General features: G+C 36.8%; 1 protein-coding gene across 2 annotated transcripts in view; it reads left to right on the top strand.

Annotated features, from left to right (window-relative positions):
* myo1d (myosin 1D) overlaps positions 1 to 22,818 on the top strand; it is an 89,539-nt gene that overhangs the window by 11,169 nt on the left and 55,552 nt on the right. Inside the window, exons 2-11 of one of the 2 annotated variants that reach the window (XM_016469208.1) lie at positions 13,111 to 13,319; positions 15,109 to 15,156; positions 16,351 to 16,562; positions 17,018 to 17,071; positions 17,396 to 17,491; positions 18,361 to 18,477; positions 18,575 to 18,778; positions 19,492 to 19,637; positions 19,749 to 19,863; positions 20,018 to 20,188. In XM_016469208.1, the coding sequence (XP_016324694.1) occupies positions 13,111 to 13,319; positions 15,109 to 15,156; positions 16,351 to 16,562; positions 17,018 to 17,071; positions 17,396 to 17,491; positions 18,361 to 18,477; positions 18,575 to 18,778; positions 19,492 to 19,637; positions 19,749 to 19,863; positions 20,018 to 20,188 (1,372 nt within the window). Of the gene's footprint in view, positions 1 to 13,110; positions 13,320 to 15,108; positions 15,157 to 16,350; positions 16,563 to 17,017; positions 17,072 to 17,395; positions 17,492 to 18,360; positions 18,478 to 18,574; positions 18,779 to 19,491; positions 19,638 to 19,748; positions 19,864 to 20,017; positions 20,189 to 22,818 lie in introns of those variants that run through there. The other variant, XM_016469207.1, reaches the window with a different exon arrangement.

Genomic DNA, 22,818 nt, shown 5'->3' with positions numbered 1-22,818 from the left:
TAATGTACAGTATGTGGAAAATAATGTGTTTTTTTAACCTTAAACCGCATAAACACATTTCATTACACCAAATACACAAAATAATGTTCATTTTAGCAGCATCATATGACCCCTTTAATATACAATATCACCTCTTTTCAACTCAGCCGCATTTTTAAAAAACAATTTGAAAGGTCCCCAAACTCCATCAAAAATTATGTATTTATCTCTTAATATGTAAGTTATCTTTTCCATTGTCATATTTGTTACCAAATCTTTCAACCATCGTCCAATATTTGGTGCATATATACTTTTCCAATTTAAAGAAATAAGCCATTTCGCTTGAAGAATACATATATTTATAAATATATACTCCATCTTTTTTAACTTGATCTACTTAGGATATAAATGAAATAAAAAGATTAGGCGACAGTGGTATGTTAACATCAAGGATCTTTTCTATCATTCCTTTCACATCTTTCCAAAAATTCCTAACTTCTTTGCACTCCCATATACAGTGATATAGCGTTCCTTTAAAGTCGCTGCATCTTGAGCAAGTGTCTGGGATATTTTCATCATATTTATGCAATACAACTGGAGTTATGTAAATCCTCATCAACCACTTATATTGTAGCAGTTTCAGACGAGTGTTCATTGTTAGTGATTGAGCTTCCTTGCATGCTTCCATCCAGTCCTCCATCTGAATATCGTCCTTAAGATCCGATCTCCAAGCTTCCAATTTATAGTTTGAAGAGTCCTTTGATCCTGAGTCCTGACACCAGCATATTATATAATGAAGAAATTAAACCTTTACTAAAACAATTTATTGTCAATTCTTTTTCCAAAATAGACAATGATGGCATATTGAGGGAATTATTTTGTGATTTGAGGATAACATTTCTTATTAGTAAATACTTAAAGAAATGTTTTGTAGGAATATTGTATGTATTGACTATTTCCTCAAATGACATAAGAGTATTGTTAGCATATAGATCTGCTATCTTTCAAATGCCCTTGTCAGCCCAAATCTTGAAACCTGCATCTAATCTGCCTGGTTTCAATTTTTAATTCCCCCAAATGGGACTAAAACAACATAAAGGGTAGAATGTACCTAAATATTTTTTCACATCAAACCATACGGCAATCAATTGCACAGCCCAATAATACCAATGAAAATTAGGACACTGTAGACCTCCTCTATCATATGGCAAATATAGAAGTGTCAGACGGAGTCTGGAATATCTGTCATTCCATATGAATTTAGTGAACTTTTTTTTAACTCGTTGAAATAGATGTTTAGGGGGAGGCAGAGGAATGTTCTGGAATAAATATAAAAATGTTGGCAAAATACTCATTTTCAAAATATTTATTCGACCAATTAAAGATATGGGTAAGGACATCCATCTTTCTATAGAGCTACTAACACTTTCAAGAAGTGGATCATAATTTACTTTTTTATACCCAAGTATGTAAAACAGTCAACTATATTGAAGGTTTCAACACAATTACTAGGTTGCTTCCTGTCGATCTCATTTAGATATAGAATATAACTTTTAGAATTGTTAATTTTGTATCCAGAATTTTTTTCAAATGTACTGATTAGATCTAATAAAGCAGGTATTGATGTACCAAGATGCTTTAAGAAAAGAATGACATCATCAGTGAATAACGCAATTTTATGTTCTATCTATCAAATCTTAATGCCTGTTAATTCCACATGTTTTTTTTTACTGCTATTACAAAAGGCTCGATGGAGATGGCAAAAAGAAGAGGAGAAAGGGGAGAACCTTGTCTACACCCTCTTGATACTAGGGCTGGACCAGAATATTCGATTATTCGTTCAGTGGGTTGGCATTCGATTTTCAATTTTGAGATTCGAATATTCTTTTATTTTTTTCCGAACAACCTCCCCCGCAAAACGGTTCTCATTCGCGCCTGAATATGAATTGCCCATGAGTGAACGTCATGATATATATATATATTTTATAAATATATACTCCGTCTTTTTTAACTTGATCTTCTTAGAATATAAATGAAATAAAAAGATTAAAGGTGACAGTGGTGTGTTAACATCAAGGATCTTTTCTATCATTCCTTTCACATCTTTCCAAAAATTCCTAACTTCTTTGCACTCCCATATACAGTGATATAGCGTTCCTTTAAAGTCGCTGCATCTTGAGCAAGTGTCTGGGATATTTTCATTATATTTATGCAATACAACTGGAGTTATGTAAATCCTCATCAACCACTTGTATTGTAGCAGTTTCAGGCGTGTGTTCATTGTTAGTGATTGAGCTTCCTTGCATGCTTCCATCCAGTCCTCCATCTGAATATCGTCTTTAAGATCCGATCTCCAAGCTTCCAATTTATAGTTTGAAGAGTCCTTTGATCCTGAGTCCTGACACCAGCATATTATATAATGAAGAAATTAAACCTTTACTAAAACAGTTTCTTGTCACTTCTTTTTCCAAAATAGACAATGATGGCATATTGAGGGAATTATTTTGTGATTTGAGGATAACATTTCTTATTAGTAAATACTTAAAGAAATGTTTTGTAGGAATATTGTATGTATTGACTATTTCCTCAAATGACATAAGAGTATTGTTAGCATATAGATCTGCTATCTTTCAAATGCCCTTGTCAGCCCAAATCTTGAAACCTGCATCTAATCTGCCTGGTTTCAATTTTTAATTCCCCCAAATGGGACTAAAACAACATAAAGGGTAGAATGTACCTAAATATTTTTTCACATCAAACCATACGGCAATCAATTGCACAGCCCAATAATACCAATGAAAATTAGGACACTGTAGACCTCCTCTATCATATGGCAAATATAAAAGTGTCAGACGGAGTCTGGAACATCTGTTATTCCAAATGTATTTAGTGAACATTTTTTTTAAGTCATTGAAATAGATGTTTAGGGAGAGGCAGAGGAATGTTCTGGAATAAATATAAAAATGTTGGCAAAATATTCATTTTCAAAATATTTATTCGACCAATTAAAGATATGGGTAAGGACATCCATCTTTCTATAGAGCTACTAACACTTTCAAGAAGTGGATCATAATTTACTTTTTTATACCCAAGTATGTAAAACAGTCAACTATATTGAAGGTTTCAACACAATTACTAGGTTGCTTCCTGTCGATCTCATTTAGATATAGAATATAACTTTTAGAATTGTTAATTTTGTATCCAGAATTTTTTTCAAATGTACTGATTAGATCTAATAAAGCAGGTATTGATGTACCAAGATGCTTTGAATGACAAATGACATCATCAGTGAATAACGCAATTTTATGTTCTATCTATCAAATCTTAATGCCTGTACATGTTTTTTGTTTTTTTTTACTGCTATTACAAAAGGCTCGATGGAGATGGCAAAAAGAAGAGGAGAAAGGGGAGAACCTTGTCTACACCCTCTTGATACTAGGGCTGGACCAGAATATTCGATTATTCGTTCAGTGGGTTGGCATTCGATTTTCAATTTTGAGATTCGAATATTCTTTTATTTTTTTCCGAACAACCTCCCCCGCAAAACGGTTCTCATTCGCGCCTGAATATGAATTGCCCATGAGTGAACGTCATGAACGTCATGATTCAGTTAATCTGGAAGAGAAGACAAACGTGCCGAAGACCTTAGCTGTGTGGGAGCACTTTAAATTGAGTGAGGAAAAGGCAGTAGAGCCCTGCACGGACCTCAAATTTAGGCCCTAGTCCGGCCCTGGCCCTAGATGTTCAGGCCCCGGCCCTTGTCCGACAGCTTATAAGAATTACCGGCCCGAGCCCGACCCAAGCCCGTCTCCCTCCCCCTTCTCCCAAAACAGCTTATACTACTCTTTCCGCTATTAAAATAGTTCAGTTTTGTATGTAATGGCATATCCAAGTTTGTGCGGAGAGTGGAACCTAAAGCACGCTTTGCAGGACATGGAGGCGCCAGCACAATCACTTGCATTTTTTTTTCAGTGGAAACAACTTAAAATAGCCTACGCTGTCATTTTTGCTTATAAAGGTAAGAATAATACATCATTTGGAACTGTAAAGGGTATACGTGTATACTTATATTTGTATTTGTGCACACTCACAATATCAACAAAACGTTGTGCTTTTATAAAATAAAGAAAACAAACATGATGCACTTTCTGCCGTCTCATCTTGAACAGGAGCGCTTCACAAAAATTAATTGAAATTCAGCGAATACATGTCTCACACATAAATAAATAAATCATAAATAAATCTATTGAAAGCTTTAAATTACCACTTAATGAAATAAATCGAAAACAAAAACTCTTTAATTATAATCATAATCCATAAAGATGCACTTCTCTAAAGGCGCGTCTAATGAAGAGATGGCGAGTCAGGATCGTCATCTTCATCTTTGCGACACGGACTCAGAAAACACTAGTTTATTAGTAAATAATTCAAATATCAATTTTTTACATCTCTAATTGATGGATGTCTAAAATATAAAAATTAGGAGAAGCCTAAAACAGGCCCGAGGCCTGGCCCACGTCTGAACTATGGTGTGAAAATTGGCCCGAATTTTCCATCAATACATCAATACCTGCTTTTTTTCACTCTCCGTAAAAAAGTGCTGAAATGCAGGGCTCTAGTGTGCCAAATATGCGATTTGAAACTGACCTACCACAACAGCACATCAAGTTTGAAAAATCACCTGAGTTCTGTAAGTACGCCGATAGTAGCCTATATCATTGGTGTAAAAAGAACGAGCTGCTTTTATCCGCCATGTTAATCAGTATTTTTACACATGATATAAACATGCACTTAATTTGCTTGGAAAATACTTAATTTGCATAAAAAAACGTACAGTAGCCCAGCCTAATAATAATTTGTCTATATTAAAAGTATTGCTCTTAACAGACCTGTGTGTTTTGTATCACTAGTGCAGTGTCCGTTCTCGAAGCATATTAAGCCCTGCCTGTGTGAGGCGCGCCGCTTCCGGCTCGCGCTGTTCTGTATTTTATTAAAGTTTATTAATTCTGAACGTGTCACGTGTCCATATTGCACCATAATGCGACACTGCACTCCCTTGGGTCCGCAGCAACGCACCCGCCACGCGTGAAGTCATTGGCTGAACGGTTCTCGACATAATAAAAATGCAAACAGACAGACAGACACACAGAGATTCCTGCCTTTATTAGAGAGAAGAATATGTTCAGCCCCCTCCCTCCGAAGCTTCGAATATTCGGTGTTGATTACTACCGAAGCTTCGAAGCTCAAAAAATGGTATTCGGGCCAGCCCTACTTGATACGCTAAATGGTTTTGAAACGGTATTATAGAAGAACACTTCTGCTGTAGAACTATTATAAAGTAATCTAACCCACCTACAGTACCTTTCACCAAAACCAAATCTGACCAATGAATTAAATAAGATCAAATAAGATCATTCAACCCGATCAAAGGCCTTTTCGGCGTCCAATGATCGTAGAGCAGTATCTTGTTCTCCCCTCTGTTCATAAAGAATATGTAGGACTCTTTGAACATTGTGAAATCCTTGCCTATGTTGTATAAAACTATTTTGATCCTCTCCTATTAAATTTGATAGTGTACTTTCTCACCTCTTAGCCTTAATATTTTTGTGTCTGAATTGTTTTTGGTAATAATGTAATTAAAGCTCCTCTTATTGATGCAGGCAAAAGATCTTGATGATGCGCCTTTACTATCATTTCCTTTTTTAAAAATGTTTTCTAGATATCTATAGGAAGCCCATCTGGGCCCGCAGCTTTTCCTGATTTCATAGAGTCAATGGCTTCTCCAATTTCTTGTAATGTTAGGTCTTCATCTAATTTGTTATTTTCTTCAATTGAAATCTGAGGTATATTTAGACTATCTAAGAATTGCATCTGGATATCTACATTTAGTGGGCACTCTGAGCTATAGTTTTTCATAATAAGTTCTAAATGCTTCATTGATCTCCACTGGGTCAACTATATTTCCAGTTGAACTCTCAATTATTGTGATAGTATGCTGCATTTGTTGTTGTCGTATTTGCCAAGCAAGTAACCGTCCTGTTTTATCTCCAAATTCATACAAATTTTGTTTCAACCTTAAAACATTTGAAGCTGCCCTACTTGCTGACAATTCATTATATCGAGACCTGAGTAATAATAATTTATCTTTTGCTTCTACTGTATCTGTAATTTTCTGGAAAATATTATTTTCTAATTTTTTGATTTGATCTTCTAATTGTTTAATTTCTTGTCTAGACGTCCTAGCTTTTGAACTGCAAAACCCAATTATATGTCCTCGAATAAAAGCTTTGAATGCTTCCCATCTAATACAAGCAGATGTTTCAGACTTATCAATTTCAAAATACAAATCAATTTGTTTGCCCACATATTCTACAAACTCTGGGTCACGAAGCCATCCTATCCGAAAATGCCATTTAGGGGGATTTTTTATGAATTTTGTAGTTTTGTATGATAAAGAAACCGCTGCATGGTCAGAGATGACTATACTGTGATAACTACAGTCCGTTGTATTGTTAAGCAATTGTGCAGAAATTAGGTAATAATCAATATGTGAGTATGTTTGATGCACAGCAGAATAACAGGAATATGATATCGCTGCAGGATTAAGATCCCTCCAAACATCTAATAAATTAAGATCTTTCATAAATTCCTGTATCACCTTCCTTGCTTTAGTATGTGTTTTATCAATCCCTGCTGAACGATCTTTAGTAGGATCTAACAAACAATTCATATCCCCTGCGATAAGATAGTATCCAGGCAAATTAGCATTTAACAAAAACAAATCATTAAAAAATGTAGGATTGTCATTCGTATTCGTAACATTACTCTCACATATTATATCAAACTATAAACACACATTTTCACATTTCCAGAGAACAATAATAACTGAATATACTTAATTATTATTTTACAAATTGGTCTTGATTCACTATCTAGTCTCCACAACAAAAAGAGGATAACGTTTATGGTGTATGATCCGAGTTATTTTAAACCTACATTCAGGATTTTAATAGTCCATCTGGATTGAGCCCACCTTTATTCAGTGTCTAATTCTTCAATTAAGCTTTCGACCGCCGCTGGTGTGTCAAACACCCTTGATTTCTCCTGGTGAGTAAGTAATAACTTCATTATTAGTGTTCTTGGTGGTGTATTGGAATCCCGTCTTGTGTTCCGAACATCCTTATTTCGTTGTGGGCCCACTCTATGTGCGCGCTCTATAACTAACGATGTGCTCGATTCCATTTCCAATATTTTTGGAATCCAGGCCTCTAAAAACGCACATGTATCATTTCCTTCTTCTTTTTCCGGTAAACCCACCAGCCTCAGGTTGTTCCGTCTGTTTCTGTTTTCCATGTTGTCAACCTTTTCTGTCAGTTTTTTAACTTGTGATTCAAGGGAATTTGCACGAGCGCTGAGTTGAACGATTTCATCTTCTGCTGCAGAAATGCATTCCTCGGCCTCCTTCATGCGTTCCTTTACCTCTTTGATCGCTGACATAACACTGTCAATTTTACTCGTAACTCTTTTGTCCATTTCTTTAATGGCTTGTAACACATCTGCGTTGCTGGGGTTCAACTCAGTCACTTTAGTAGATTCGCTGTCATCATCTGCCTCTATCTCTTTTAGTTAGTCTGCGTTGTAAGAATCCTGGAATATCTCTTGAGCCTCGTTATTCACTTTTTCTTGAGTTCTGTTCTTCTTTTTCGGTGCCATTTCGGTTGTTAGACTTTTGTGCATTAAATAACAAAGGATGTATCCAAATTTTTAGTGACCTTGAAGGATTTATATTCAAAATTAGAGGAGGGTCGTTAACTCGTGTCTTCTCAGTACCACTCCATAACCGGAAGTCACAAACACTGAAACTTACTGATCTTCTTTCATGTGCCACAGAAGAAAGAAAGTCATTAAGGTGTGATGACAGAATTTAAATTTTTGAGTGAAATATCGCTTCAGTGAATCTAATTTATTCCTCTGAACACAAACAATGCTAGGTACACCTAGCATTATAAGAATAAATTACTGGACAAAAATGGTGATGCTTCAAACTGTGGAGTAGATCCAGCTGTTAGAGGAAGTTGACTGTTGCTGTCTGACACACATCCGTAATCTTCATGCAGCAGCAACCCCTCCCTAGGCCTTCTGGGAAAGAAGGGATGACAGAGCCTCAGCAACTACTCCCCTTCCCAGATCTCTCTGCTCACTCCCAGGAAAAGCTCTAGAAATCCTGGATCCCACCTTAAAGTCCTTCTCTTTCAAAGTCCTTTATATTTGTCTCTTTATGTTGACCTGCCCATTCAGGGATTTTCATGAAACTGATACAAAGTTAAGCCACAAATCACTTTTTCACATTTTCAAAACTGTTTTTTAGGGGAAATCTGATAGATTTGCTAAATATGGTTAATTTAGAGCTGTGTAGCTGCTTCTAGATTTCTGAAAGAGCAGATTCAGTGCGGGCTTCTTATCAGATGTTGATAATCTGATCACAGAGGCAGATGGGAGATGAAGATTCTGTGTTTTCCCACACACACCCCACGACATGCTGGGATTCTGTTACACGCACAATAGATTTCTGTGGGCAGCTGTCCTCTGGGACTAGGGTGAACTTAAAGGGTTAAGAGTTAGATGAAAGTGAAATGTGATGGAATCAGCAAGATTTGCTGACAGGTTCTGAGAATCACAGTGGATTTCTGAATGGCCGAGTTGTGATGAGAGGACAGATGGTGGATTCAGTGGTGTGTGCCGTGTGCTGTAACATTAATGAAAGCGATTACAACAATATGTTTTGGCTATGACTTTGATAGAGGGCTTAATGACAGACTGTGACGTCACATTTCTTTTTTCCGCAAATTACAATACATACCAATGTTTATGCTGAAATGGCACTTTTGTGAGGGCACACATTGACTAGTGAATGAGGATGGGACCAAATGGTGGTATCAAAGGCAGTGGCGGCTCGTGGGTTTTAAAATAGAGGAGGCACACTAATTGTATTGGTCTGGGATCCCTGCCGATTATTATTATTATAATTTGCTTAACCACTTTAAAATGGCTTTTTGGTTGCTTTTAGTCAGAAAACGTAAAGAAAACGACATACATACAGCAAGATAATATAATTTCACTTACCTGGCCTATCACTTGAAGCGAACATCCATCCCTTCTTAAGAGTCTGTGTTAAAAGAGAGCTGCCTGTTGCGCCATTTAATTAAGCCAATATCTGTAGTAGCCTATACCTGCTGTAGCCTATATCCAGCTTAGGCTGTTTTCCCTAAATTTGTATATATACTGTTTGAATGACAGCTTGGTAAATCTGTTGGTGATCAAATATTCAATATCGCTACTCATCATAAGTACTTGGTACATTATCAGCGCAGCGGCAGACGTTCAAACTAATATCACGTAATTTACGTCTCTGTGATGATTGGTTGATATCAGAAGGGAGGCTAGCCTCCCTTGCGAGGGTTCTTTTCTCAACACTCCTCAGTGCTGAAAGTGAACACTCGATGGTGATTGGCTAATTTTTTTTACCAACGGAGGCACGAGAGCTCATCTCTCCCCCAGCCTCCCCCTCTCCTTCTCTATCATTAGCGGTTGTAATTACATCAGCAGATTCGGCACATTCGCGATAGAAAAGCGGCGCTTTCACGTTATGATATTACAACTGAAATTACAAACAAAAAAATACACATTCTGAGACATGAACTGAAATGAATTGTGAATTTTATTAACATTAAATCGTCCTCCTCCCATTTTCACCTCAAAATTATGGGGAAGCTGTGCCTCCCCTGCCTCCCCCGACGAGTCGCCACTGATCAAAGGACAAAAGCATGACATGAGTGGGCCTTTCCTAGAATTTGATTTTGTGTTTACAAATACAGTAAAATGCACATTACAGTTTTTTTTATTCAGCAAGGATGCTTCAACTGGGAAAGTAACAGTAGGGACCTTTACATTGTTACAAAAATGTATATTTAGAATAAAAGAAAAACGAAAATCAATAATCATGGTTTCCACAAAAAATGTAAAGGTGCTGTATGTAGAATTGACACCAAGTGGTTGAACTAGGTATTGCAGTCCAAATTCAAAATATTGGAGAAGGTTTTTTTCACCCGGGCCCTCCTCCTCAGACTTGATGCACACGCAGGTTGCCAGATTGACGACACCAACAGGAACGAGCGCACTTGACGATGAATGAAATGAAATACGCTCTGTTTTCCGCCAACTGGCAACCTGGGGTGCCAAAATACAATTGGGTAAATTGGCAGTGGGCGGGTTACACAGACCAAAACAGAGACAGACATTCCGACACGGAACGCACATTTTCAAAGGAGAATAACTGACTGTAGCATTGTTTTTCAGATAAGTATGTTAACTTAGCATGTTTCTTAAATATCTGCAAACATATTATGGTATTTTTATGCTTTAGTAGAGTCAAAAACTTACATAGAGCACCTTTAAGCAGCACAACTGTTTCCAACATTTTTCCAACATTCTAACATTTTTTTAATTAATGCCTTGATGAGTCTGACAGACAGACTTCTTTAAAAAACAAATAAACAAAAGATACTTTAAAAAAGTACAGATCCCATCTTTTCATTGGTAGTGTATCATTTTGTGTCTTCTAAACATTGAATGATGCCTCTTATAATAGACTCTTTTTGAAAAATGTAGATTTTTTGGCATCAGTTTCATTCATGGTCACATGCCTTTGATAACTCATAATGTGGAAAAATTGTCCTTGATCTTTACAGATAAAAAAGTTCATTGTATTATGAAAACATACTATTAACTTTCAGAACTAAATTCCTGCTAAAGATCAGTAGAGGATGGAAAATGCTTGTGAAAAGCTAAATTATGTCTGCTTTGGTACACTATTTTAATTGGCCCTTAGATTATATAAAATTTGATTAAAAATGTATGTTATTCTCTTTCAATTTTAAATTATCTATCTGTTGAAAAATTACATAATTTTTTATTTTACAAATAAGACAATACAGTTATTTATCAAAATGATTCCTCTATCATTGTCATTAGTTGACGTTGTGCTCCCTGAGGGGCTGATGTGGGTGAATAGAGCCAGCCTGCTGTGTTGGGGTGTGGAGGCCTGGCCTGTGCTCCTTACACACAGACCTCACATTGACAGAAGAACAATGGTGCGGGTACACCGCAGCATCCTACTCTGCTGGCTGGCACAAAAGAGTCTTTTCATGCAGGCTGCTCCAGGGCTGGACTGACAGGCTGTTGCCACCAAAGGAACAAGCATCACTACCATGCCACCCTGCTTGCCATTCATCCATTGACATCACATCTGATATATAGCAGCACACATACTATGTTGAATCTGTTTGACTGAGCTAAAACTTCTGTTACATTTACTTAATAGGACAGTTCACCCACAAATCAAATTTCCAGACTTTCATGTTGTTCCAAACTCATATTGTTGTCTTTTTCACAAAAGCAGAAAGTTATTTTGCCTATAATAAAAGTGAATGTTGACCATGGGCTGTAAAAAAAAAAAAAAAAGTCAGTTTACCCTGTGAGCTGTTTTTCAAGTTTTCAAAACCCATATAGCTTTAAGTTAGAAACATACTGAAATGTAAGTCGTTTTTTGTTGTATGGAAAAAGTAGCTTGGCCATTCTCCTAAATGTGTTAAAAAAAAAGCCATACTGGTTTTAAAAAGACATGAGGGTGGCAAAACTTTTATTTTTGGGTGAGATGATTTGATATGATTATTAGTTTAATGTAATTACACTAGTGTTTAAAACGTTGGTAAGATTTTTGAAAGTTTTTGGAAGAAGTCTCTTGTTTACCAAAACTATGTTTTTAATCAAAATGCGGTAAAAACAGTAATATTGTGACATATTAGTACTATTTAATATTATTTTAAAATGTAATTTATTCCTGTGATGGCAAAGCTGAATTTTCAGCAGCCATTACTCCAATCTTCAGTGTCACATGATCCTTCAAAAATCCTTCTCATATGCTGATTGGTGCTCAAGAAACAATTCTTCAGTGTTGCTTAATATTTTTGGGGAAACCATTATACATATTTTATCAGGATTCTCTGATGCATAGAAGGTTTAAAAGAACAACATTTATTTGAAATATTATAAATGTTACAACAACTTAATACTGACAAAATGTTAATTTTTGGTTGATTTAAATTGGGTTTAAAGTACACACATCAAGTGCACACTTGGATCTGATCGAATCTGTTTTAAATACACTTCACATTGTGTCCATGGTGATTTCTTCTGGTTTAAAGTATCGCTGCTAATTCTGTGAATCCCAGATGTATTTGTGAATAGACCTGAGGGAATTGAGGCCTGTTTCTGTGACTTGTTTATGTGAATGTTGTTGTATGGTACATTTCTGCTCTGTGGGGCGTAAGTAAGGTACTCCCTGAGGACTGTAGCAGTTCTTAATACTACTGAGTCTAACTGTTCTACATGTTTAAACTTAATTAATTAAATTGAATCCTGAAAATAAAAAGACCAAGATCCATTCAGAGCTTCAGTACCACACTATAATATAGTTCAGTATGAGACTATGAGGTCCTGCCTCAAACTTCTAAGCACACTGACTGGGGCAGGATGGAGCTGAGGGAGGCTTGGCAAACCCACAGGTTGAGAAGAAAGGATTCCTTATTCTAGGCATGACCCAGGTCTGCTCGGAAGAACAAGGAAGTGAGGTTCCCCTGAGGATGGAGCTCAGAACAGCTAGCTTTTTCAAAGTAGGGTGAACGTCAATGTGACCAAGGAGTTGGGTATGGAGATATAGTAGTCGTTGGTTTGTCTGAATGACTAGTCAACACCTTTACTATGCTGGTTCAGTACTAACAAGCCTAGAAATTCATGTTGGTCATTTCAGCAGGATTTATTATTGTGCAAACAGATTATACAGCTCATGAAACATGACCTTGACTATTGTGTGCTTTTTATTTGCTTTTGATTCCTGACAGAGATAATTCATTAAGCTGCCCTTTCTTTACATAAAGCTCTGAAATCTGATTATACAAGCCACACTGACCACAAACCAAACAGAGCTGTTAGAATCAGGGTTAAATAAATATTCCATAATATGCATGAATGTGAATACAGCAAATCAATGATGTGCTCGTCTTTCTGCTGCAGGTTTGAAAAGGGTCGTATCTACAGCTACATTGGAGAAGTGGTGGTGTCAGTTAACCCTTACCGTGCCATGAACATTTACGGACGGGACACCATCGAGCAGTACAAAGGCAGAGAGTTGTACGAGCGACCGCCACATCTATTCGCCATCGCCGATGCTGCGTACAAAGCTATGAAGAGAAGGAACAAAGACACTTGCATTGTTATCTCAGGTAGACTATGTCTGAATGTGATGTAACTCACCATTGAGCTCATGGGTGAATCTGTGGAGCAGCCACTGAAGTAATATTACATTTTTAGGAGAAAAATGCATTACTTCATCCTCAAATAAGATTAAAAACAGCCTGTTGTCTTCCTTCTATTCGATTAAATAACAAGACTAACTGGAATACAGGCTTTCAGGGTCTTCTTGTGGGGCCGCAGTATGACTGGGAATGATGTGATTAGATCTGTGGTCAGATGAGAATAGCTCGGCACTGACGTGGTGTGTGGTTTCCCAGTCACAGAGGACTGCTTGAGCAGGAACTCACAATAGAGTTCAGTGCATGAGCAAATTGTTTTCTCAAGACATGCCCATTGTGTGAAAAAGATTAACGGCAATATGGTTGTTTCACAATTTCTACAAAAATCTCTCTTTGAGACAGTGTTTGTTTTCCGTCTGGGATGCTGTGGAACTATTCTGAGGTGGGGCACATAGCTCAAGGGAAATAATCTGGTGACCACTCAGATGTTGCCTCTATAAGAAAACATGGATTATTATCCAGTGAGTGACCACAGGTGGTGACTACACTGCAAAAATATTTGGTATGTGTGGTGCCACCTTGTGGCAAACAGAGGAACATGTTTATTTTTTTAGAGTGAAGTATAATAGAGTGAGAAGATAATTTTGTGGCTTTGTTTAACCAATAAATTCCACGAGTGCCTCTGTGTGGTTGTATAATACTATCAGATAAGATAAATAGGTTAGGGTCTTACCAAACAACTCAGAGAAGTGAAAGCTTTGGATTTTTTTGTACCCTTTTTGCCCTAGCCTTGCTCTTAGCCCCAGGGGAATGTAAAATGTATATTTTATGCGTACAATAATTATTATTTCATGTTATTGTTATAATTGTAATCTAATTACACTTCTGTTAAAAAAATTGGGGTTAGTAAGATATAAGTTATTTTTTAAAGACGTCTCTTATGCTGACCAAGGCTGCATTTGTTTAATCGAAATACAGTGAAAACAGTAATATTATGAAATATTATTACAATTTAAAATGGCTGTTTTACTGTAATTTAATTACATTAAATCATTATAATTAATTATTATTTAATTTATTAAATTGAACATTGAACAAAATCTGAATTTTTATTAGCCATTATTACAGTCTTCAGTTTCTCATGATTCTTCAGAAATCATTCTGATATGCTGATTTGGTGCTCAGGAAACATTCCTTATTATTATCAATGTTGAAAACAGTTGTGCTGCTTAATATTTTTGTGGAAACCATTGTACGTATTCTCTGATTTATGGAAAGTTCAAAAGAGAAGCATTTATTTAAAATAGAAGCCTTTAGTAACATTAATTTCTGCCGCTTTTGATAAGTATAATCAATGTAATGCATCCCTGCTGAGTAGAAGTATACATTTCTTTAAAAAAATGTAATGACCCCAAAAAAATTGAACAGTAATGTACAGTGCAGTTCAAAAATAAAAATAAAAATACTAAAATAATTTTAGTTTATTGTCTGCTCAAATTGGTATGTTCGTTTTATTAGTAGTGTAAGAAAAAAAATTAGAAAAATAAATATTTATTTTTAAAAATTAGAAACATTTTTAGAAAGATGCATTTAAAAAATTTTTTTTTGAAAGATGCAAAATAGAAGCATTTTTACTAGTAGTCTCAGATTTTTGAATTCCATTGTAGATTGTAGTGGCTATAATTAGTTACTTCAGTTTATTAAATCCTATTATATACTCATATATGTAAGTATTAGTCATTGATTGTTTCTTTTGCAGGGGAGAGCGGAGCTGGAAAAACGGAGGATATGAGTGTCACAGCAAAGGGTCTGAATACTTAGGACCATGTGATATTTCAGTTTTTCTTTTTTAATAAATCTGCAAAAATGTCAACAATTCTGTGTTTTTCTGTCAATATGGGGTGCTGTGTGTACATTAATGAGGAAAAAAAATTAACTTAAATGATTTTAGCAAATGGCTGCAATATAACAAAGAGTGAAAAATTTAAGGGGGTCTGAATACTTTCCGTACCCACTGTATATAGGGCATGTTACGTTTAATCATAAAGATCTTTATGTATCACTCTTGTGCAATGTGCTGCATAGACCTTTATTCTTTTGTCGTAACTCTGCAGTAATAGTAATAACAATAAAATCTTGCTTTGCAATGGTTATCCACTGTCAGATGAATAGTGCTTTGTCCTTATCTCATTTCATTGTTATTGCACCCATAAGATATGGTTTATTTTCCCTGCTTGCTAAAGGTTAATAAAGCTCTTTGGAAACTGGGCATTGATCAGTGGAAGTACTTCTAAAATTGTGCCAAAACACAAAGGCATCCAGCACTGATTGGAGTTTTTGTAGTCTATAGTGATTTCCTACCAGGATAACATATACACGAGGGAGCACTTAACCAGGTTTTAGAGGGTAATAAGACTTTAATTTTGCTTTGTTAAACCTATAAATCAGAAATGATGACTTCAAAATAAATTAATTATTAAGACCATTGAAAGATAATTAAAAACAATTAACTTTGATGTTGCTGTTGGGATACCTAAAGCAACACTGTGCTAAAAGTCCAAGAGCAAAGTGGAATTTTATGGGATGCTGTAGGTATTTGGGTCACAAAATGGAGGAAAGCGTCCAGCTTAATGCCTGACAGGCTTGTAACAGTAGGGTTAGGACCTCTTCAGCTTGTCAGGCACTGAGTGGGGCACCTTCCTCAAATGTGCAGTGTAGGTCATGCATGGCTTTTCGGCAGGAGAACCAATGCTGAGCATTCTGTGGTCTGACCCGTGCAGCAGGCCTCATAAATCATCCACTGAAACACTCTTAACCGCCATGCTGGGATACCACATGGTGATAAAATAGCCAGATATAACCATGTATACTTGCTCGTAAAGGCTTCATAGAGACAGATTTGTGTATTTACTCTAATACCAAATGTCAGAAGCAATCAGATCCATCAGCCTCATATTAAAACTGACACTCGTTTAGCTGTAGTAGTGAACTGATGCACAAGTGGCTAATAAATGCAGTAGAAATGAAAAGAGTGTGTGTTTATACAGGGTAAAAAACATGCTGCTGAAGTCCAACTGTGTCCTGGAGGCTTTTGGGAATGCCAAGACCAACCGCAATGATAACTCCAGTCGGTTCGGCAAGTACATGGATATCAACTTTGATTTTAAGGGAGACCCTATTGGCGGCCATATCAACAACTACCTGCTTGAGAAGGTAGGGGGCGCTAAAGAGGAGAAAATAAAGCAATGTAGATGTGACTGTCTCATAGGGCTGCATGATTAATCAAAATTAAACCGAAATCACAATTTGGCTTAGTGTGATTATCAAATTACAATGGCTGCAATTTTATTAAATGCTTGATTTTTTAAATAATGAAATATTACTATAGTAATATTGCTCATTTTGTTAAAATATATTTCTTAAAATTTTGATTATTAACAATAATAAGTTTAATACTTTTTAAATGTTTATTAAAAATACTCAGAAAACAACTGAAAAAGTAACACCCTGGCAATGATACAGAGCATTTTGCTTGGGCATTCACCACTCAATTTTGTCTTCCTTGTTCATATAATATGTGCTGGAGAAGCTGTGAAATAGTTACGTTTATTATAAATTCATATGATCTTTTACGTTAGCGTTAACACTTTTTCAAATTTATTCCTTAGTCCCGAGTCATTTTTCAGCAGGAAGGAGAGAGGAGTTTCCACTCTTTCTACCAGGTGAGTGAAGGACTCACCACAGACATTAAAAAGCTGTTTTTGTTTTGCCAGCCATTCCAGACACCAGACAAATCCCACCAAACCTGTGTTTATGACTCCTCTGTCAGAGCCTTCAAAGCCTAATCATCTCTCACTTTCATTGCTCTCACAAAATAATGTCCTATTGCTTCAAAACATGTGCAAAACATCAGAACAAGTCCATCTGCTTGTTACTGCTCTGCAAACCATTATTAACAAGACTATAATTTACATGCTTCTCCATATCAACACAGGAGAAATTATCCTGTAGGGAAAGTCAAAAGTGTTTTTAAATGTATTTTTCAGCTGGTGAAAGGAGCTCCAGATGCTCAGCTGCGGTCCCTGCACATTCAGAGAGACCCCACAGCATACACCTACATCAAAGTTGGAGGCCAGATAAAGGTATTGCACGATGTACAAAGTAAAAGAGACTATTGTGGTGGTTAGGTTTGTGTAATATATGAAAAATTTGTTTGGGTTGTTACAGACATCAAAAAGGATCTTGGGAAAATAAAACCATTCTGGGGCAATCACACATGATTGTGCAGGGAATTTGATTATGGTTGTTTATGGGTACAGTAGCCACTGGTGCATATTAAAACCTATTAGCAATTGCCTCATATCTTTAGCCTGTTGAGTCAAGAGATGAGATGACTTAGCACTGTTCCATTGCTTCTGCAGGGAGTTTAATGAGCGGGCACAAAAACACATTTAGAGCAACAAACAAGGTGTCGTCATGGAACAGGCCGGATTGTTGAGCTCACAGAGGTCTGAAAAAAAAAACTGCCTGGAGCGCTTAGAACATTTCATGCCAGTTCCCAAGTCTTTTATAGGTGCACATGCTGGCTAAACTTCACACTCTGTCCAGCACAACTGTGGCTGCAAAAGGTTCCTGCTGTATGAAATCTGTGTTTTCTCTGCAGGAGCTGTTAGCCATATGCATACCAGAATAATTAGCGTTTTGAATGTCGTGCACTTCTTTTAGGAAGTCTAGGGATTGAGTTGCTGTGTCAGCAATTTTCAGATTTAATTGCGCAGCTGTAAATTAGATGTGGATGTAATAGTAGATTTAATGGCCTCTTATTTCAAAAGCATTGATTTACCTTCACTAAATGAAGGGCTTTTAGCCAGTTTACCAACCAGGCTGTTATCCCTAAAGCTGAATTAGTCAGAAGCAATGTCAGGATGTTTTAACTTTATTTAATGTATTAGGATCTGTCAGCTTTGGTTTGTGACCGTAACTCACTCAGATTGTCTTTTCAATCCTGCAGTCCTCTATAAATGACAGTGCTGATTTTAAAGCTGTCACTGATGCCATGAAGGTCATTGGATTCACTACAGGGGAGATTCAGACGGTCTACAAGATCCTGGCTACCATCTTGCATCTGGTTTAGTATTTCCTATGCTTGTTTAAAAAGTATTACTAACTGCAGCCAGTTGCTGTAGCTCAAACTCATTGATTGATGAATTATTTGATCTTTCCAGGGGAATCTGAAGTTTGGAAGTGATGGAGATGTGACTCTCATTGAGAACTCTAAGCTAGTGTCAGTTCTGGGGGATTTGCTGTCCACCAAAGACGAGAATGTAGAAAAGGCTCTCCTCTATCGCACTGTGGCCACCGGCCGCGATGTCATTGACAAACAGCACACTCATCAAGAGGCCAGTTATGGCCGTGATGCTTTGGCCAAGGTATGATTTGGGGCTCTGGGAGACTTATTTTAGGAGACTGTGGTAAACAAAATTGTGGTAACTGCTGGACCAAAAATTTGCATATGAACTACATGCCAACGTCGAAATTAAAACTTCTACAGGCCCTAAATATGATTGTTTTGATCCACTATAATGATAATGATATAGTTTATTTCGCACACGTTATTTTCTGCATTTTTGTATTATTTGTTGAACTCTTGTATATTTTACTACTCATATAAAAATATTCTTATAAAAAGTAAAAAACAATACCTTTATTCATCAAGGATACATTAAATTCATCAAAAGGGACAGTAAAGACATAATGTTACAAGAAATTCTGTTTCAAATTAATGCTATTTTAAACTGTTTATTAATCAAAGAATCCTGAAAAGAGTATCTTGGCTTACATCAAAATATTAAGCACAATATTTGAATAAAATTTCATTTAAATTGTAATATTTCATAATTGACGAATTCACATTTTACATTTGAATGGCAGTGTATATACTGTATTTATGCATGTCTGTATATACTGATGTTTTTTTTTTTTTACAAATTTTTTTCTCTGTAGCTATGAAAACAATCTTATCTTAGCTGTACAATTACAATAAAAATATTGACCAATACAGACAAACACTGATGATTAAACTATTCACATCTGCGTTTCTTCATTCACCAATTGACTTTCACTCTTTATTTGCTTCTCACAGGCCATTTATGAGCGGCTTTTCTGTTGGATTGTGGGAAGAATCAATGATATCATTGAGGTTAAAAACTATGACGCCAGGGTTCATGGGAAGAACACAGTCATTGGAGTCCTGGACATCTATGGCTTTGAGATCTTTCAGAATAACAGGTGAGAGCATATGCTGTACCGTACATAAATGAGGATCTTAATTGGCTATATTATTCTTCTCCCTTTAGTATAATTATAGTGTCTCTCCAATTTCTTCCTTGTTTTATCCAGCTTTGAGCAATTCTGTATAAACTACTGTAATGAGAAACTACAGCAGCTCTTCATTCAGTTGGTGTTGAAACAAGAGCAGGAAGAGTATCAGAGAGAGGGCATCCCCTGGAAACATGTGGGTTTCATTTAATTGTTTCTTCTCAAATTTTTCATATCTTTACTGTTTATATTATAAAAAGAGAAACTCATTTTGCATGGATCTCTGTGGCTTTAAAGCAATAACTAGTTAAAGTTTGTTGTGATTTGTGTTTGTGTGTTCATGGAAACAGATTGACTACTTCAACAATCAGATCATCGTGGATCTGGTGGAACAGCAGCATAAGGGTATTTTTGCAGTCCTGGATGAGGCATGCATGAATGTGGGGAAGGTGACGGATGAAATGTTCCTGCAGGCTCTCAATGGAAAACTGGCGAAACATGCCCACTACACCAGCCGCAAGGTATTGAAAATAATACATGCCAATTAATTACTTAAACATAACACATAGTTTTGCCCAATCTCATGTTAACCATGAGTACCTATAGAGTAGTATTGCATCCTTCATATCTTTGAAGACTCTTTAGTTTTATCAGAAAAGAAAGATATAGCTTTACGGTTCTCTCTGAAAACAGCCGATCTCCTGGAGGCATGCCGTGGGTGGAGCTAAAGAGTCATGAGCACTTGCGCGCCGATTGCCAATAAAACACAGAAATTTGATGCACTTTTACATACCGCCTGCGGTTCCAAATTATGACCGGGATCTTTTATCACTGAGAAGACTCCATCTTTCAGTATCAAATGATGTGCAAATCCAGCGTTGAACTGGGCCTTGTTTATAAAACATTCGTCACCGAAATGACAGGAACAAACAAACACACTTAAGAAACTCCGTTGCTGCCGCAGAAAAACAAACGGCATCCACTGTTCACGTAACATTGGGTTCTTTGGGAAGCTGAACAAGGTTCTTTCCCTTACAACCAAAAACACACTTCTTTGGAGACATTCTTCTCGTGCAAGACCTGTGCAGCGCTGCTGACGACTTCCATAACCCAAACATTGATGGGAGTGCTCTTGCTTTCACTCTGGTTGATGTGTGCGCATGCTTTTCCGGGATAAGTTACCATTCAAGGAATTCTTTTCATGGTCGAAAAAATTTCAGAAACTTATACGAACCCGGAAGGAGTGTATTTGGCACAGAAATACTCCAATTGCCAATAAAACACAGAAATTTGATGCACTTTTACATACCGCCTGCGGTTCCAAATTATGACCGGGATCTTTTATCACTGAGAAGACTCCATCTTTCAGTATCAAATGATGTGCAAATCCAGCGTTGAACTGGGCCTTGTTTATAAAACATTCGTCACCGAAATGACAGGAACAAACAAACACACTTAAGAAACTCCGTTGCTGCCGCAGAAAAACAAACGGCATCCACTGTTCACGTAACATTGGGTTCTTTGGGAAGCTGAACAAGGTTCTTTCCCTTACAACCAAAAACACACTTCTTTGGAGACATTCTTCTCGTGCAAGACCTGTGCAGCGCTGCTGACGACTTCCATAACCCAAACATTGATGGGAGTGCTCTTGCTTTCACTCTGGTTGATGTGTGCGCATGCTTTTCCGGGATAAGTTACCATTCAAGGAATTCTTTTCATGGTCGAAAAAATTTCAGAAACTTATACGAACCCGGAAGGAGTGTATTTGGCACAGAAATACTCCATCATACGTCCAAATCGTTTTTTTAAACTTTGGCCATGTTTAGCATGAGAATACAACTCTTTTTTTAACAGTGTAAATAACTCAGAATGCATGAAATAGCATTAGGATGCATTTAAGGATGCATTTATTTGATTAAAAATACAGTAAAAATTGCAATGTAGTAAAATATTACTACAATTTAAAATAAATATTTTCTATTTTAATACAGTAATTTATTTCTGTGATTGCAAAGCTGAATTTTCAGCAGCCATAACTCCAGTCTTCAGTATCACATGATCCTTCAGAAATCATTCTAATATGCTGATTTGGTGCTTAACAAACAATTCTCTTTTATTGTCAATGTTGAAAACAGTTTACATACTATAGGATTAGAAATAATAGTATGATAGAATGCTAACATAATTGAATTTTATGCATTACCCTTAACCAACGCAAGGAGGCAGTAATGGTCAGTGAAAAATGTTCTTCAGTATTTCTCAGTGCTGAGCCATCGGTGATGTCACTGGCAACCAATGGAAGCTAGTAAGTCTGATGTCTCACAGCCTTGGCAAAGTGTCAGAAAGTGAGAGGGAGTAGAAGAGTTATGGATGGAGACAGGCCGAGATAGATAGAAAAAGAGTGAACGAAACAAAATGTAAACATAACCCACCTTGCAGAGCTCTAGACAGACGGGATCTCTGGAAACTAATCGGCCCTTCGTGCATTGCCCTGGGCACAGACCCAGCTAAAGGGTGAGTTTAGGTACAACTTTATCAAAATGTTCTAAGAATGTGTCCTCAGCTCACACATGCTGCATTTACGTCGAAAGGGGGAAGGAGAAGTAAGCAGGCATCGCCTGCCCCCTGATAATTCCCCCACGTCAGGCTGTGTGAATAATCAAAAGTCTCCCTGGATGCAGGAATAATAAGTGTCCTTCAGAGCTCATTTGTAATGCAGAGGATTATTCCTCACTGTGGAGGAATCTCAGGCTTGTTAGCTAGATATATGATGTGCCTTTCTCCAGCAGTGTGTGAGCACAAACATCTGCATATGTGTATCCATTTCAGTATGTTTTAGATATGGCTAATCCATTTATGTATTAGTTACTCTCGCAAAATTTGACATGCAAAATGAGCGTATGAAAGAGAAATTGATTGGTCAGTAGGGGGAAATGGATAAGGAAAGCTTTCTAATATATTCAGGTGTGTGCTTAGATCCAGGCTGTGACACTTTTGTCTTTCAGCCACCTCTAAGATGCTTCCAGGCTTGTTTATGGTGATAGACATCCTCTCTGGGAGACATGAACTGTGCAAACCACTTTAACAACATAATTAAGAGTTACTGGTTAAAAATCTGTGGCAAAGTCTCTTGCGTCCCCCCCCCCCCCCC

This window comes from Sinocyclocheilus anshuiensis, unplaced genomic scaffold (assembly GCF_001515605.1).
Source record: "Sinocyclocheilus anshuiensis isolate Anshui unplaced genomic scaffold, SAMN03320099.WGS_v1.1 scaffold1572, whole genome shotgun sequence".
NCBI classification, from domain to species: Eukaryota; Metazoa; Chordata; class Actinopteri; order Cypriniformes; family Cyprinidae; genus Sinocyclocheilus; species Sinocyclocheilus anshuiensis.
The sequence above is the reverse complement of the archived record's forward strand: the minus strand, read 5'-3'. Positions and strand labels throughout refer to the sequence as shown.